Source organism: Phoxinus phoxinus (genome assembly GCF_949152265.1).
Source record: "Phoxinus phoxinus genome assembly, chromosome: 14".
In the NCBI taxonomy this organism is placed as follows: Eukaryota; Metazoa; Chordata; class Actinopteri; order Cypriniformes; family Leuciscidae; genus Phoxinus; species Phoxinus phoxinus.
In genome coordinates, this window is record NC_136889.1 from 13966381 (window position 1) to 13985491 (window position 19111).

General features: G+C 39.9%; 3 protein-coding genes across 5 annotated transcripts in view; 2 read left to right on the plus strand and 1 right to left on the minus strand.

Moving 5' to 3' along the window:
* Positions 1 to 649: 649 nt before the first annotated feature.
* Positions 650 to 4822, plus strand: LOC307010146 (dual specificity protein phosphatase 13A). The gene is made up of 3 exons (XM_079634575.1): positions 650 to 1177; positions 1480 to 1697; positions 2099 to 4822. Exons 1-3 carry the CDS (start codon positions 1053 to 1055, stop codon positions 2308 to 2310), a joined length of 555 nt encoding a protein of 184 aa, XP_079490701.1. The 5' UTR covers positions 650 to 1052; the 3' UTR covers positions 2311 to 4822.
* A 1226-nt stretch (positions 4823 to 6048) lies between these two features.
* Positions 6049 to 9728, plus strand: dusp13a (dual specificity phosphatase 13a; the record flags this gene model as incomplete). The annotated part of the gene is given in 9 exon segments (XM_079635361.1): positions 6049 to 6066; positions 6832 to 6858; positions 6862 to 6901; positions 6904 to 6955; positions 7036 to 7082; positions 7085 to 7155; positions 7157 to 7223; positions 7226 to 7253; positions 8996 to 9728. Coding segments are annotated over 9 exon segments (570 nt in total). The 3' UTR covers positions 9216 to 9728.
* Positions 9729 to 14588: 4860 nt separating this feature from the next.
* The window catches only part of kat6b (K(lysine) acetyltransferase 6B), a 43452-nt gene continuing 38929 nt past the window's right edge, over positions 14589 to 19111 (minus strand). For 2 of the 3 annotated variants that reach the window (XM_079635665.1, XM_079635666.1), the window contains exon 17: positions 14589 to 19041. In XM_079635665.1, coding sequence (XP_079491791.1) covers positions 16412 to 19041 — 2630 coding nt within the window. In that variant the 3' untranslated portion in view covers positions 14589 to 16411. The remainder of the gene's footprint in view (positions 19042 to 19111) is intronic. The other variant, XM_079635667.1, reaches the window with a different exon arrangement.

A 19111-nucleotide genomic window follows, 5' to 3' on the forward strand; every position in this document is an offset into this window, starting at 1 on the left:
TTGCTATTTTTAGTTCGTTTCTTCTTCCTCTTCTTCTTTTCTTTTTTTTTTTTTTTTAGCAATATTTAATTACTGAATACCCCCTAATACTGGGCACAAATTAAACCCCAAATACAATCTTTGATATATTTTATATAACCTTGAGCTGATCAGTATGCAAATGCAAAGCTTCAGCAAACACTGTTACTCTGTCTTTCTCTTTGTTCCACTGTACAATACTCCAAATGTTCACAATGTTTACTCAACACAATTGTCACTTATTGTCCTGTTCTCTCGTCATCGGATGAGTCAACGGTCACTTGTGAAACAGATCACAATGTCCATAGAAATGGAACAAGCTAGAATGGAAATAAGAAACATATATATTTTTAAATACCGTAGGTTGGGATTAACGGCCTAGACGTCAGTTACGATATGTAAATAATAATTAACAAATCTTTGCGCTTTACATTATATTGTCAAACCAGGGGATATTAAAGTTTTCAGTGTCATTATTCTGGTCCAAAGCACTGATGTTAGTGCAAATACGTAATCACGTGGTGCTTGTTACTTTTTCCCACGCTTGTCAAAATGGGCCAATCACAATCCGCGATTCACGTTACTGGTGCAGCCATTTTATTCAATAATTTTATTAAGACTGTCAAGCTATACGTCAATTTACATATCAGGTACCATGCCGTGGAAATTCACATATTTCATTAAAATATATTGGTTATATTTTTTCGAGTATAAATGTCTTCAGTAAGAGGAAAAACATCAAAAGATTTGAATGCGACTCGATGGAGGTTTGGACTTTCCGAGCCACCGGGCGCCCCCTGCCCTGGTCATTCGCACTATTTGTTGTACGCACACAGGCGTCTATCAAAATCGAAGAGTTGAGATGGTCAGCGGTATCTGGTGACAGGGCAGCGTCATAAAGAGCACCTGTTTGTGTTGATCACGACGTGCCAACCTGATTATGTATGCTGAACCCCGGGAAAACAGCAGAAACTAATATTCACGGGAGTAACGTTACGTTAGGCTAATAGTTTGATTTGGGCCAGTTCAGAAGAATGACAGCTCAGAAACATAAACACGGACTCCTGGCTATTAAAGAGTTAGAGAATGTTCTGGACACATGTAAACTTGATCTAACTCCAGTCGACGAGGTCTGGCCGAACCTGTACATAGGAAATGTGTAAGTACCGGCTACTACATAACTGATTATGCTGTGTCGTACCATTAACGTTAGCTCTTATTTAAAGATTTATAGCACGCAAGCTATGTCGTTGTTGTTTACATTTAGTTTTATTATAGCCTATTAGCCTATCTTTATATTTAAGGATGTGAGAAGATACTATTCTATTCAAAGTGACTTATTTGATTGAGATTCAATCATAATGTGCATCCCTCTAGTTAAATAAATTCTGCAGTTGCTTCACTTTTAATGCTATAATAGTGGTTGTCCTGTTACATTACATAATACATTTTTTTTTATAGGGCCATTGCTCAAAATAGAAAAGCTTTGCAGAAAATGGGCATCACTCATGTTTTAAATGCTGCCCATTCCAAGCAAGGCAGCATTGGGGACCAGAGTTATTATGGAAATTCAATTGTATATTATGGCATCCCAGCAGAAGACACTTCATCATTTGATCTTAGTGTGCACTTTAAACCGGCTTCTGATTTCATCCACAAAGCTTTGAGGAAGAAGAATGGTAAGTGATCTCAGTCAGTGATGCTGGGAGGAATTTGAAGTCCGTTTTTAAACTAACACTGATTCATAATTGTTAATATAGTTAAGACACAAGTACATCTAAAACCTTTCCCTGTCATAAATAACCCATATGAGATAAAAACTCATTTTAAATACAATTTAAAACCATCCATAGTTCGAGACTTTTACATTATCTTGAGGACAGAAAAAAAAAAAATTGTTCTGTTGTTAAAATACTCTGAAAAAAGCTGATTTTCCTCTTTGAATTCTCTAAACCTGATAACAACTTATCTTGATTCTGAAATGCTTTATAATACAGATATCCATATTTAATGAAAATGAAAAGGTTCATAGTATTAGCAGCTCCCCCTGACCATTACGGTCTGTGTCTTTTATCCGCAGGTAAGGTGCTCGTTCATTGCATCATGGGAATGAGTCGGTCTGCCACTCTGGTTCTAGCGTACCTTATGCTGCGTCAGCGTCTTACTCTCCGCACTGCCATCCAAACGGTTGTATTGCGACGAGCAATCTATCCTAACAGGAACTTTTTGAGCCTTCTCCTGGATTTGGACATTCAGCTTCAGAGAAAGCGAATGCTGTGTCCTATTCTCTGACAGAAAAACAACACAAATGTAATGAGCACACAAAAGCACATGCATTCATTTTATAACTGAAAAGGGTGGAGAGGTAACAAGCAATGGTATGTTTACATTATTTATGATATATATATATATATATATATATATATATATTATATACAAACAAAAATTAATTCAGACTCCTATAGTTTAGAAAATGGTATTAATAACTTAATTATCAAATCAGTTGAAATTTCTCTGGTTTTGGCCATCCTTCTGTTAGACTGTCTCACAAATGAATTAGGTTGAGTAGTTAAATTTAAGTACAGAATTAGATAATACCAAATTAGGTCAACCAATTACCAGCAGTGCTTAAATTTGTTCCGTATGCTGTGTAAAAAGGTCACATTAGCAATTCAAGAAAAGAAAACTTAAGCACAACATGGTCAGGTCAAAGTGTCATACATTTTTGGCCCCTAATTTTTTATAAATTTTACTGGTAGTCCACTGTATGAAGAATTTTGGGGTATAATATGTCACAGTTTACTTTATTTAGCTATTATCACTTACATAAATTAACTACAGTGTTGTGCACCCACTAGTGGGTGTCTGATAATTTTTTGGTTTGATTGTATATATAGTTTCATAGTAAAACATGTGCCTTTCAGGTTTAGTGTAGGCCATCTTTATACTTTTCCATACATTTACAGGGTTATTTTATATATAACATGAGAATTAACCTAAAAAATATTGAATGAAAAAATATTTAACTTACTTGACGCCTGGCATGTTTGCATAGTCATATTAACATGGGGGATTTTTACTGTACAATGTAGTGTAACTGAAGAATTATGAGAAGAATGGTGTTTTTTATGAAAATTATCTGTTTGATATATTCAAGAACCACAGCACGCAAGTGCCACATGCTGCTCACACAGCAAATAATATTTAACAGTGGAGTCAGTATTCAGCATAGAATACCAAAATTAAGCAGTATTGAATGATTGAATTGTGGTTAATTATTCGGCTGCAGAGAAAACACTCGATGTGAGCAGTATTAGCTTTTACGTTGCTTTTGGCAGCCAAATCTGGAGAACGATACGAGCCAAGCACAACATTCTTCTATTGACTCAATCCTAAAAGCCTTGTTTAAAATGACTGAGCAGCACTCGCTGATTTTATTTTTGTTTTAATAGCAGAATAATGTGTTTCATTCAGGTCCTTGATTCACAGAAGTTCCTTTGTTATCTTGGAGAACATTTACTGGTGTATAAACAGTTTTGTCAAATGTACTGTGTATTTAAAACATTTAATTGGACATGAAACTCTATTGACCTATTGAGCAGGATGAATATTCAATTGGTCACAGTATCTATTGAAAGTGTAACAACTGCACTAGTGGATTCATATACAGATGTTTCATAGAAAGATACAAACAAGGTGCCAAATCAACTTAATTTGCATCTGTATTGATTTAAAAAATAATCACAAATGTGAAAGTGCTTAGTTTTTGCATGTTAGTTAGGCAAATAGTATATTTGTGAATATTTACCTGTATACTAAGTTCATGATAATTGTGAAACATAACTAAATGTAATTTCTAACATTTCTTGTTTTATGTGTAATACATTTCCAATCATTTACCTCACATGTTAAGATGTATGCAAGTTATAATATAGATGACCCTTTCTAGGGTATAACTTTATTCATATTCTACTGTACTTTTGCTTAATTTTCCCTTTGTGCTTCCGACTGCTTCCAGCAGGGTTCAGTGCTGTGCCATGAAAAAGATCAAATTAAAATCTTGCTGTTTTTATGCTGTGTCCTCCCATAATATTTTCCTTTTCTTTTCATCTGATATCCTTCATATGCTACATTAACACAAGCCTCTTATGAAGTTCAACCACATTAAAAAACATGTTACATTGATAAATAGATCATAGATTCAAACCTGTCCTTTATCACTTGTCAATGACATTTCATCATGCAAATGTAATTTAAGGGAACTGTAACCAACCAAGATTGTAATAGAACAGCATAACCCACAGAAACCTGGAGGAGAGAAACTAACTCCCCTGGACTGTCGTCACCCTGACAGCGTGACCTGCAGCTGTGCAACCAGAGGAAGCAGGACCCACACGAGTCCCCGGACATACTTCGCTTTCAGAGAACATTCAATTAAGACACTACTTTGCTTCCTGATTAGCTGCTTGGCATACACTGTACGATGATAAATCATGGAAGCAGTTGAGAAGAGAAACAGGCAACAGACGCAAGCAGCTAAGCCAAGTGTGTGTGTGTATATTCTGCTAAGCGAAGTCATCTCCTGAATTGACTGTGGAGGAACCAGAGGCACAGAGGGGGTGATGTTGATGACCACATTAGTGTCACAAAAGTGCTCTGGAAAACAGATGCATCTGTACGTGATTACATTGTGTCAGTGTTTTCTCAGGGAAGACTGTCAAGCCGAGATATCATGGATAAGAAGAACAAACAGATCAGCCCAGCAGCAACATATACTTTGGCTTAAACAAACTGCTTTGAAGAAATAAAGGCATAGCTAAAAACATACACTGTGTAAGCATTTTTAATGGGGTTTTTTTAAAGACTGTATTTCATTTATTATATATATATATATATATATATATATATATATATATATATATATATATATATATATATATATATATATATATATTCACAATATTCCAATTTTGAATTTGGGGTTTTCATAAGCTGTAAGCCATAATCATCAAAATTATAACAAATAAATGCTTGAAATATCTCACTTAGCATGTAATGAGTCTAATATATTAGTTTCACCTTTCAAGTTAAATTACTGAAATAAATGAACTTTTGCACGATTTTCAAATTTTTCGATTTTTCACCTGTATATGATGAATAGTATGTTCAAAAGAACAGCATTTATAAATAAAAAAATAAAAAAAAACAATTATATATATCAGCGTAAATGTTTTGACTGTCACTTTTGATCAATTTAATATATCCTTGCTGAATAAAAAGTATTAGAAATTATTTCTGACCCCAAACTTTTAAACGGTAGAGTAAATATTACTCTGAAGGGGGAAAAAATCCATTACTTTTAAAACCACATAAGAAAAGCAGGCTGAATGATTCATGGATTGGATCTACCATGACAATTTGAACTTGGCAAATTTGGACCACTTAATACAAATGACATACAATGCATTTCCAGATTAAATAAAGCCAGTGTAGTCCACTGCACTGTATTATTTGATTCAACAGGACAAGGACTTTAAAAAAGAAACAAAAGTCTATTAAAATCCTTGAAGCATACTGTATTATCGTAATTTATTAGTATACAGTATGTGGTTTCAGTAATAGTAAGTAATAAGCAGATCTTGAAAAGGAACAGGTGTATGTGGCTTTCACACCCAAGCCATTAATTCCTTTTTATTAGCTTCATAAAACCGTAATTACTATGGGTCTCAAAGCTTATTTTACCGGCATGGAAAGAACAACTCTTAGTTAAGTCTTTTCCTGTTTTACACAAGTAGCATTTGAGCACTAACTAAACAGTTTCAGCTGAAGTACAAAAAAGACAGCGTATCTTTGAGAGGGGAATCTTACACGCTCCAATTACCGAACATGTCACCGCACTTGGATGTGCAAAGATCTCACCATTTATCAGAGACTCGCCCTCAAGGCAAATGAAAGGAACATCTGGATTTCAAGAGTGTTTAACCCAGCAGCTGGCGAGACCGCGTGAGATGATGTGTATTTCCCTGCACAATGACTCATGATAAAGATGTATGTGTCCAATGAAAGCCACTGACGACCCACCTTTACCTTCGTCTGCCCTGCAAGAGTGAGTTACAGTATTGGGAGTCTGGCCAAGATATACACAATATGTGTAGCCAGAACATGCTCAAAAGATCATTGGGAAAGACAGTCTTCTAAAAGCAAACCTGACTGCCCACTAAGACCTGGAAGAGCTCTTTGTATCCAGGGAGGTTTATAATTATACACCATTTAAAAAAAGAAACAGCCTCCAGAGACATATCTGTGGACTGGCTGTCGACAACGTCCCTGACCAAGGAGAGAAGAGCATGCAATCTGAGAACAAGGGGGAAAAAAGGGCCACCGGCTGCTAAATGTAAGTTCACAAAAGGAGGGGAGATTTTAGAGGCTTTTAGAAAGAAACATTTGGTGTTTTTGAGAGCTATTATGAAAGCTAGCCTCAGTGAATCGCTCACAGCTCTGGCATCGCACGTTTTCTTTCCCACACCTGAGCTGTAAACATGTTTGCCACGACAGTCAAGGAATCCTAAGTGGAATGATATTCCATAAAAGCCGTCAGTATTCATTTTAATGATGTTAAGAGCTGAATTGGAGTGTCAGTGCGCTCTTAGCAACAAGAAGATTTCACAAGCAACCGCCTCAGGTGGCCTCAAATATGGGCTATTTTGAAATAAAGAGCGATGGAGAATAAACTCAACTGCATATCAGGCATATTAACATGATAATATCCAAACCCTTACTGTAATAATTTTTATTAAAAAATGTTTGGGTCAGGATGTCTTTAAGGAGCTGTGTGCCTATTAAACACCATCCGTTGCTGAACTGCAGAACTTCCTGTTGAGTGACGGCCCACTGGACATGTCAACCAAGTGTGGCCTAATGTGTACATTGGCAATGAGTGTGTATTATTTTTTCTATTCAAATGGAAATTCATAAAAATGTACAGAACTGCAGATGTTCTCTGTTTTGTTTTGTCAGGGTTGTGGCACGTGACAAGTCAATGCTGTACAATATGGGGATCACACACATGTGAATCCTGCTAGTGGACCCCCTCATGTCAACACTGGAGCCCGCTGTTACAGAGACATGTCTATAGACCTACTACGGAGTGGAGGCTGATGATTCCTCAGACTTCATCTTAAGTGTGTTTTTCTATCCAACAGCAAGGTACGAGCTGAACTGTCAAAAAATGGCGAGTTGACATCCTCATGAACATGCCTGATGCAATATTTTCGCTTTTCCACTGGCTAGAATAACCTTTTTTAGCATAAATATTCAGTACCTTTGCCATGCTTGGGGAATGCTTCATTTTCCAACCTGCCATTGCTTCTCGCGCACTGTAGAGTTCGATAATTTCGACCATAAACGCTTATACCGTTTTGTTCAACGCATGCGCACTACAACTATATTGTCATACTAGTAGTAACGTGTTTCCACCTTCGTCAGCCGTTTTAGGCCCAATCCCAATTCTACCCCTTTCCCCTTCGTCTACCCCTAACCCTTCGCCTTCCCCTTCCCCTTGACCCTTGAAACAGAGTGGCAAGGCGTAGGGGTGAAAATATTCCCCTAAGAAATGGGACACCACTACTACACATAGACAGTATATAAACTGGACACAGCGACCCCATAGGTTTCAACGGAGAGCAGTGAAGTCAATTAGAAGCACTTACTTCCTGATCGCAAGGCGAACTGCGCAGGCTCAAACTGAGCTTGACGACGTAGATGTGACGTGAGCAACCTGTAGGTCTTCTAGTAGCTGTGCCGAGAGAAATCTGAATCATTCCCTTCCGAATCTCGCAGAGACGGAGAGCGTGGGTATTTGCTGTCCATGAGCTAGCAACGGGAGCAACTTTATCACTGTCTATGGGCTTCTCCCTTGACTTTATACCTCCACGTCCTCCCGATTGCTTGCGAGCTTCTCTGCCTGTCCATACGGTAATTTTTCGACTTGTGCGACAGAGTCGCGCGGGTATGACGCAATCGTTAGCCTGTTTTTACAAAAACTGCTTCTACGGGGCCATAACGTAAGATACAAGGTAATGGAGCCTTTTATACATTTTCGTGTTTCTTTAGAAATAAACAATGGACAAACGGTGTCTTTAAACGCCTCAGATGTAAAGTTATTCGCTGTCAAAGTGACGCCAAAATGAATGGGAGTCAATGGAATGCTAACAGCAGGTGGGGGTCCGCTAGCCAATGGCGGCGCCCAGGTCGGCTTCAATATCTTTCGGAACACTGCCCCCCTGCTACTACACCGTTACACGTCATTATACGTCGTCGCCTACGTCACAGGAGATGCGCCGATGTTTATCACAAACTTCCAAGATGCACAGGACTTGTTTTCTGTGGTGTTGTATTAACACGTTGGAGGTACAGACCTATGTTTGTCCTATTTTGACCTATTTATTTATTTACTGTGTGAAATACCACATTGTGTGGCGTTCATGTGCGTTCAGCTCATAAATACGATCTTTACGAGATGACTTGAACGTACTAATAGCTTGTGTGCTTTGTTCGGGGGAGAAGAGATTTTTTTACAAACGTTTCTTTGAAGGAACTGACCGTAAATATGAACACAAGATTGAATGTAACCTAAAGCAAATCATTATTTGTCGTTAAAATACTTATTAAAGTCAACAATTCTTACATTTATGGTCTAATTTTTTGCTTGGGCAGCCATTTTGCGTCTGTAGCCGGTGTATGCAGTGACACTTCTCATACCCCTTCGTTTGAAGTGTGGTCCCGAAAAATCTTCGTTTGAAGGGCTATCTGGCCCTTCCCCTTAGCCCTCCCCCTCCAACCAAAAGAGAATCGAGACAGCCCTACCCCTCCACGTGCACGAGCAAAACAGAGGGGAAGGGGTAAGTGAAGGGGTAAGGGGTAGAATTGGGATTGGCCCTAAGTGTCTTGCATTGATTCTGTTCTGTTCTTAAGGAAGAGTGTTTGTCCACTGTCTGATGGGAGTGAGTCGCTCTGCCACTCCAGTGTTGGCCTTCCTCATGATCTGTGAGGATCTTACTCTAATAGAGGCTGTTAAATCTGTACGGCAACACAGGGACATCTGTCCTAATCCTGGCTTCCTTAACCAGCTACGACATCTTGACATGAGCCTCGTCCGAGAGAGGAAGAAAAAACTGGAAGCTACAAATTGTAACTGAAAACGTGGTAACAATGTGATGAATCCCATTTCAAGAGCATGTCCCTTAAGGGCCTCCTCCCCCATGGCCTTGTCCCAGATATTTTGGGCCAGATCTTATTTGCTAATATCCATTGTAGTGCAATGGCAAAGTGGGTATCAGAAGGCAAAATTGAAGGGCTTCCCCATAAATAGTAAATAACCTCCACAGGGCAGCAGGGTCACAAAATAAATGGCAGGTTTTTAAATTTCTTCCAGATGAGATATACTTTGAACTTGTTTCAAAATGAGCCAGCAAGCATGTTTGGTTTTTTTTACTGGAGTGAAATGAAACGGTTGTGGCTTGCTCTTTATCATGGGAAGGTGGAAGAGCCATGCATGGCTACATGTCTTAAGGGTTGATCCCCTGTAGTGAGTTTCTAATGGGTATCATATGTTCCAACATATTTACGTTTTTTGCTCAAATCCATTGGTGTTGTGACCCACGGATATTGGTTAAACTGATGACCAAACCAAATTGTGACGATAAAGCATTTAAATTTCTCAGTCCAGTGAAAAAAATAAAATAAAATCACATTGTGTCCTTTCTTTTCTTGTTTGCTATTAAATAAATTACACAGTACCTCAGGAATTATGTGTTGTTTTGTTTTGAAAGAAGACATCCATTAATTTACACATAATTTCCCTTTGGACTGTGAAGGCAAACATGATTAAAGAAGCAGAAAGGTCAAACTAATATGTGTAAATACAAACTGTTCCATGAAAATATGCATTGATCATTCTACTCATAACACATGCATTGAGTTAACACAGAATATAAAGCTACATAATTGATTCCAGAGATTTTTGAACAGAAAAGCTCATAAAAAAACAAAAACAAACATTGCGCCATCTCAGATCTGCTGCTGACTAACAGACAGCCTTTCAGACCTGTCAGTTTTATCTGGTCCAGCCTGTATATTGGAGTAAGTACAGTCATCACAGTCTTGAGAAGAAAAAACATCTAACCAAGATAGTGAAAATCAGAAGCTTCACACTATACCTGTGTCGTGTTAACTACGGTTCAATTTATGTATGCAAATATGTTAAAAAGCCGGTCATTTCAGGTCAACGGCTTGTGATAAAGGACTTCTTGCTGATCTGGGAATCACTCCTGTTGTAGAGTGTGCCGACGGACCGCATCGCATCAACACAGCACAGGTATAAGTTACTGTGAAGTCAAGGCTTCAGATCACCCACTGTTTGACTTGAGCCTGTATTTCAGCTCTATTACATCCTTTATTAAAGCTGCACTCACTCAAAATGGCAAGTCTGACTTTCTTGAACTTTTACTGATTCATTTTGTCAGGGATTTTATCAAATCTAAACAATAAATAGGAGCAGTGCAAAATTCAGCAGGCAATACAGTCATTTTTAATAAGTGAAATGTAAATTGTAACCAATGTCAGACATGGAGGCCCTTTGTTTTCTGCAGGGAAAGTGCTGGTCCACTGTGCAATGGTAGTCAGTCGCTCCGGAAAGTTGGTCCTGGCCTTCCTCATGATGTGTGAGAACCTCACAGGCATCATCGCTGTCAGATTGAACAGGGACAGCTATCCCAACTCAGGCTTTCTAGACAACCATTTGAAGATAGCAGGAAAACGTATGTTATATGTTTCAAGAAGTGTATATATATATATATAATTTCTTATTTTGTGACAATCACTAAAGACTGACTGAAAAAAAGTTGAAAATGTCAATCCTCACAAAGGCTGCATTTATTTGATCAAAAATACAATATTTAATAATAAATTTGATACATGCAAGGGACATAAGAGTATGCAGCTTCATATTAAATGATCAATCAACTAATGTGGTATGGCTGTAATACTGTTTCAACAGAAAGAAGCAATACATAAGAGCATTGTGCCACTATCTCAGACATGAAGTATGAAGATCAACCCCCACAGCCAGATATTTCTTTACATTTTCTACATTACACGCATATGCTAAAACATATTTAAAAGGAGTATATAAAACAATGTCGGTCGGAAATATAGCTAGCGACACTAATGTTTTTGGAACATATGTGCTGGAATGATTTGAAATTCATGAAAATTAAGACCTCGTCTCACAGTAATAGAGCTGCTTTTGTGGGAAAGAAAGAAGATTTCAAGGTTGAAGGAATAAGTGAACCTGACAAAACAGTAAAAGGAATTCAACATCACCAATTTAATGACTTCCCTGTCAAGGTGAGTGATGGTGGTGAAAAAAAAACATCCAGTGCTGATGGTTTTGAAAACCATCCCTCTCCGGAGATGATTCATGTGTCCTTTTCACATATCTGGGAAGCGAAAAGCAATTACCATTCCATTTGCAGCGGCCAAGCTCGCATTACAGAGACTGTGTTAAACTCGGTTCAAAAAAGAAACACCTTTTGGATTAAATTACAAGCACAGCTCTACAGAGATTTCCTATTTTTGTCAAATTTAGTCACTGGGCGCCAGGAAGGACAGCTGCCTGTAGGAGGGCTCGCAGCAGGCAGTGTAAGGAGGGAATAATTGGCTGGTGGAATTGGGCCCAGGCTGTACCGTCTCCTCTGGGACAAAAGTCAGATTCACTGGCCTTTGACTGAAGCTGCCATCTTCCTCCCTTGTATCTGTCATGATCCACAAACATGACAACACAAGCACGGAGCGTGATGAGAACATGTTTTTTTTCTTTATGGATATTCAAATCTGCATAATGATGTGATATGGGCTTGGGGTATATTTGACGGGTGTTCTCATGTTGATTTTAGGCAGTTTTTAAGGAGCAAACATGCTGTGCAGTGTGCACAGATATACAAACAAGCTTTCCGTTCATAACGGGGGTTCAGGCGGACAGCGATGTACCCCTTTTCATATTTCTGGGTTTGGAATAAATCATTAGAAGGGTAACGTGCGAGACCACATCATATATATACACAAAAGTTTACATACACCTTGCAAAATGTTAATTTTAACAAAAGAGGGAACATGTTATTTTTACACATTCCACAAGAAAAAAAAAGCTGAATTTAAAAATTACCCCATTCAAAAGTTTACATACCCTTGATTCTTAATACGGTGTCGTTACATATGATCCACGACTGTTTTTTTGTTTTGTAATGGTTGTTCTTGAGTCCCTTGTTTGTCCTAAGCAGTTAAACTGCCAAATGTTCTTCAGAAAAATCCTGTTCAAAAGTTTTCACACCCCCCCCCCCCCCCCATAATAGCTGTCAACATGTCATTTGATAGCGGACACTTGTAACTAGTTTGAATCACATTTTAAACACACTGGCTTAAAAGTACTCCAAGATATAGACCGAAAGGTCAAAAATGTTACAACCATCCCCGGTCTCCCCTACTATAACCAAAGTCCCTTTAAGCTTCTAAGTTTTTACTGTACATTAAGTCTTTGGTATAACTATTAAATGATGGAGACCCGATTTCTCACGTCATCACCACAGCGATCGCTGGGGATAATCGCTCAACTTATGCAAATGATCAGCAAAGTGGAGCGGTGACTACCAATGGGAGCGCAGACAGCGATACCTGTCAGATCGATCGCCTACTAGAAATGAAAGTTTGGCGATTTAATCGTTTTAAATCACACAATAGTGAGGCAGCAACAGTACATGCATCTATCTAAACCAAATACCTGGTGCTGTGTGTGTACAGCAAATGCGCCACTCCCCTCATCAGCTCCTGCGCTGCATGTTACTAAGGTCAGAGAACTCCGATCAATAGCCTAAAAATACCATTTCAAATGTGCAGCCTATTCTGGGCCAAGCAAACACGCCGTGTCTACTCGATGCATACGGACCACCCCAGGCTGTTAATATTGGAGCCAAGCACCACACCATTAGGGGGGCAAACGTAATCTTTTTTTCATGTTTACACAAACAATCATTGATACACTAAGTGGGATATTTTGGAAATCCAATCTTGTGTTTGAAGAGAGGGGAACAATTGTTCAGACCGCTGGGAATAGAGGCGGTTCAGGCCTAAACCTGAGATTTCAACAGGCCCTAACCATAGTAAGCAAAGTTTCAATAAACCAGCCAATAAAATCTATTTGCATCATCTACTGAAATGTGTCATCTGTTTTGACAGTATTTCAGCTGTCGCATCAGTATAGTCATGCATTCTTACAATAAAGTTAAGACACTGAACCCCAAGTCTTCAGTCAAGTGTTTGCTTTCAGGCTGAACCACTAGACTGCAGATTAAAAAAGAAAAGAAAAGCTTTGACAGCTTAGTTTACAGGTCCCTTATTAGCTGCATTAAAACCACACTGACAGGCAATTACAAGGCAAACACATTAAAACAAGACAAATGTTACATGACGTTTCTTTTTTCCTTTTTTCTCCAAGGAATAAGATTAATATTTTTCAACAATGGGAATTGTAAATTAAGATGGCATCCAAAGAATGCTTACACCAGTGAGGAATCATCCAGAATGCGACTGTACATGAGCATTTGTGGAAGAACTGGAGGAATGGCGTTTGGCTAAGATCAGGAGGTGAATGTATAGTAGTTAGATCTGGTCTATACCTAAATTTGTAAAAAAAGAAAAAAAAAGAAACAAAAGCTACATCAAAGTTACTATGTCAAAGTTAAAAGTGAGGATCAAGTATTTGCTTCGACTTTAGACGGATTGCAACCATCTTGAAAAACAAAGTACAAAACGTTCTCAATGCGACAGTGGAAATGGAATAATGTTGCTAATGCTACCTAAGCTTGAACATTGATTACTATGGAGTGGAGGCAAAAGACTTCGCTATTTTAAACCTCTGAGTTTCTCTACCCTGGAGCTCAATTTATTGACCATGCACTCAGCAAAGCATAAAGTAAGTAAAGAGAGACAGGGCATGTTAAATCTCTTTAGATAAGAGGGAAGTAACAGGCACTCGAGGACTCAATCAAGTGAGCCCTGTAGAATTCAAATGAGAGGCACAAAAAGCAGAACTGATGGAGGCAAGTGTTACCGATGCAGATTCTCCATAGAGAGAACAGCGCCCTCTTGAAGACTAGTGCCGACCTTATGAATTCATCCCTAACATAAGTGATCGAGAAACATTTTGATATGTGTCGATACAGTAAACTGATAAAAAAATGGAAGGTGACCTGGAATTGAATAGGATTGTTTAAACTAACTATAGGTTTCAAAATAATGCTGATGGTACAGCGACTTCTAATTGGGCAAATGGCTTCGGTTTCTTTCCCACGATAATCCCGTCTCAGGATAGCATCAAATAAATACATCTCATGGTAGTTAAGCTTTGAAATTCTGCTCTGATAGTCTATACTGTCAAATATATATTATGTGCAATGTGGCCTATCATGTCACTAACATTTCATTACACACATACACATTCAAATGCTTTTGAAATCATTTAGTTTGTCAACAAATGCACATGTACAGCTATCCACAGCAATTACGACAGTAGTATATTTACAACAGTGAATTCCACTGCCGTAACACAAAACTACATACAGTTGCTTTAAATCCAATTAGTTAAACATTTAAGGCATGGTTGAAGTTTATTGATAAAGCATAAGGAAATATGCAGCAATTTCTTTGACACACAGCCAGCATGTTGTTTAGCTACGTGGTTTCTGAGTATTTAATGATTAGTAATGTTTGCACAGCAGAATACAAACAATAAAACCTTTTACTAGAAAAATGTAATATTTGTGCTTTACATAGTGTACTAAAGACAAAGACTATATTTGTTCATTTATTGCTACGAGGCACTTGTGTGGAGTTGAATTAGTGTCTTCCAGCTAAATGTGTCCATCCTCTACGTCTACAGTCAAAAGCACCTGTTCAGCAGTCTCTACACTTAAGATTGTTTCCAACCATGACAATGCATCTGAAAATCTGTTGGCTGTAAAAGATCCTTTCAAGAAAAGTATAAGTCACATCACGATAAGCTTGATATCATGAGAGCATGAAAACAGAGTCCATACACACTTTTAAGTCTGTCAGTGGCTCATCATAATTTATTTTCTGCTAAAATGTACAGCATTTAAGTGACCGACTAAAAAGGTAACTCATAAATACAGGACTGTTGCTCTGTTAATTAGTACAGTCAGGATATCCCTCTTACGTCAAACTGCCATTCTGTACAGGTACAAAGGCTACAAAATAAGCTATACAAACAGACACGATACAATTTACCTTTTTACATGCCATCTGTTTTCTCTATCAACAAGGCTACTGCTCTACATTTCAGTAAAATATAAATCAGATGTTTTATAAAGATAAAAAAAATCTACAGATGGAATGAAAATGTAAGTTTAAAGGCATTTCATAAAAGACCAACTTTGGAGTAAATTGACACTCATAATAATTTTGCAACTCTGCCCCATCTGAAATGTTTCTGTTTGCCCTTCCCCCTTGGATTAGATTTTCTACATGTACAAATACTGACATTGACTGTTCTTTGCTATTGTGACAGAAATTGCTTTAAATTGTATAAAAACAGAAAGCTGCCTCAGGTAAAGAAACTTGTTATAAAGTAACAAATTATACACAATTAGCAATAGAACCTTCCAAGCCGAACATGACGATTTTTTTCAAATCTTTACAGTATTAGAATCAACAAAAATAGAGTTTAATTTTTCCTTCCATACGAGGGAAACCTAACCAAGGCCATACATTTAATATAAAATTGCTTGCTATTAAGCACAACACTGTACAGTACTACTTTGATGCACTGTCACTAACAAAGACGTTATAGCATGCTAAGTATAACCTTACATTTAAAAAAATATAAAAGTAGATTTACAATAATTTAAATAATATGAAGGCATGAGTACAGACTTACATATAACCTTGCGATTGCTAAAGGTACATTGAAAAGGCTCTTTTGTCCAAAAACATACAATGCAGGCACATTTAAAGGTTCCATAATGCAGGTTCCAACTTAAAGAAAATGTAACCTCCATTCAACTGCAATGCAGTTCAGGGGAGATTTATGCTTACACAATGTTACATTTTAAATCTTATGCTGTAAGGCTTCCCATAAATAGGGGAAAAAAGCTAAAATTTAGCCAATAAACAAAACTTTTTTTGCATTCTTACCAAGTGCTGGTTCTTTTAGAAAGATCCATAAAAGCGAACATTAACCATGAAAATAAGAACAAACTAAATACCTCAAGTCAACTAGCTGACTTTGCAACATCATGACCCTTTACTTTCAGGTCGTTGATTATCGTCTCATATAAGGCCCGTTTAAGGGTTGTTTGGACATGCCAGTATTCACATAACCATGATGACCTGCTGGGCTGTACATCATATTGCCATGGGGAGGAGCCTGCATGGGCTGCTGTGGGTAAGGCTGGGTACCCATCATGCCCATCTGCATAGAGTACTGTGGAGATTGATTCATATAGGTAGGATTGCCATGGTAGCCACCGTTCATCATAGGCTGCGTCACTCTGTAAGTGTTCATCGCCATATTGACGTTAACGTTCATCGAGTTGACGTTGTATGCCGGAGCGGGCATGAGGTTCACCCCCAAGTTCATCCGCGATGGCATAGCCAGCGTCCTCCCAGGAGCCTGCATGGCTACAGTCTGAGGACCCCTACCATACATCTGCTGCTGATGGTGGGGTGGCAGAGGGGCCGATTTGGAGCGGATGGACATGGGGTGGTGATGGTGATTCTTAGGGGCCATTTGTGTTTGCAGTCTCTGAGACGGGGCCAGGTTCATGTTGGGTGTACCCATGTTGCGCTGCAGCATCATGGGTGGTGGAGTCATATTAGGTGGAGGAGTCACAGTAGCCTGCGACTGAGGACCTCCACCGGGTTGCGACAGAGAAACCAGCGCAGGATTGTGAGGACCGAGCTGCGTGGACAACGAGCCGCTGTTGTTTGCATAGGATGAGATGGAGTGCGAGGCAGAATGGCTGAAGGGCAAGGAGTGGTCCATGATGGTATTGGTGAGTTGCTGTAGCTTATGCAGGCTGAATGTAGCTGATGGTTGACCATAGTGTCCAGCTCCATACTCTCCCTGGCTCATTCGGTCATACAGACCCAGGTTGCTGGAGGGGTTGTTGGATTCTGGGATGTCGGACAGCTGCATGGGTGGAGCGAAGCTGGCCGGCATGGAGCAGTGTGACAAAGGTTGCTGGTACTGGTGTTGTGGGTGTTGGTGATGTTGATGGTGCGGATGGTGCTGGTGATGGCTGTGGTGGTGACTGTGGCTATGCCCGTGTCCATGCCCATGGCTGTGCCCATGTCCGTGCGGATGGCTGGGCTGCCTCTCCGGCACACAGCCTTGCGGAGACTTCACACTGCATCCCTGAGGGGAGCTCATGCTGGTTTGCTGGAGCATGCTGCAAGCGCCAGTATTGTTCACCACAGGACCGGCCATCTGCTGGGACACAGCACAGCTGCTCTGACTGTGGCTGCCACCGGAGGAGAGGTTGCCATAGGAACAGCTGCTCTGGGAGGAGGCGCCTGCTCCTGCTCCCGTGCCACAAATGCTGTTACCCAGCGTGGAGTCATAACTGCTGGGATTCTCGTAATTCTCAGTGGTGCTCTCAATGCTACCTAGGTCACTGAAGCCACTGTCCACCACCTGCTGAGAATGGTCAGACACCGAGGGCACATCCATTATTGGGCTGGTCTCCATGTTGTTATGAAGCGAGTGCACCGAGACGGTTCCCTGATCGGGGCTGATCTGCGTGTAACCGCTTTCTAAAATAGACACCGCTGGACTATTGACTGACCGTACAGATTGGCTTGGGTGAGAATGGACAGAAGATAGAGGGCTGCTGTGATCTGACTGCTGGCAGTCATCCACGGGAGTCATCTGAGGGCTCTGCTCGACGTGAACATACCGCTGTAGGCTGTGGCAGGCCTCTTGAGTCTCCACACAGTCCTGAAAGTGCCTCTCTTGCTCAGATTCTTGAGTGAGAGACTGCACAGCTTGTGCAGTCTCCATGTCAAGCTCAGGGCAAATGTTATGGTCCTCTTTTATTGCCGGGGTCAATGGGCCCATATGCTTTTCTTCAGGCCTCTGACTGTTATCCTCTTCCTCGGTTTCCGAGTCTGGAGGATGATCTGAGTCCACAGTGTCTCCCTGTTGCATGCCCAAGCTCACAAGAGTGCTTTCAGACGGAAGCTCCTCAGAGCAATGAGGCGGTGGCTCCATGGGGCTCGGCTGCACTTCAGGATTTTTATTATTATTAATAGTTGAAACTGGCTCTGGGTCTTCGGTAAGGTCTTTTTCTGTTAGTGGCACTGGGTCCTCTATTCTTTGTTCATGGCTATCATCTTCATCATCTGCATCGTGATCATCCACATGAGATTGTTCTGGCTCTTCATCCTCTTCCTCTTCCTCGTCTCGTTCACCCGAGCCCTTACCAACCTTGCCTTCTGGTTCACCCTCTGGCTTCAGGTCCTTGACCTCCTCTGTATTTAGAGTTGACTGTTCAGCATCATCTATTGGACCTGATGTGGTCTCATTGGTCTCATCAGCACAAGGGGAATTTTCCACCGTGTCAGACTTGTCTGTCGACTCATCCTCATTTACTTTGTGAGACACTGGTGGCTCTGGACTGTGGGGCTCTGAAATGCAGGTGTCCAGTTCTGTGTCCTCTGGCCTGGGCTCTCTGAAGGACTCAGATGGTTCTGAGAATGAGGCAGGGCTGGCATCCTGCTCCTCCTCTTGCTCCTGCTCCACTGTGACCATTGGTGTCTCAGGCGGTGTGTAGAGGTTGAGCTTAAAGCCCATTTTGCGCTCCTTTAGTCTCCATTTGGGAGGGCCTCGTTTGACACCTTTGGGCCAGCCTTTCTTTCGTTTTACAGGTCGAGGATTGTCCTTTTTTACTGCTTCAGAAACACCACAAAAAAGGTTACATATTAATTTATCTTTAAAATATGCAACACAAGCAGTATGCTG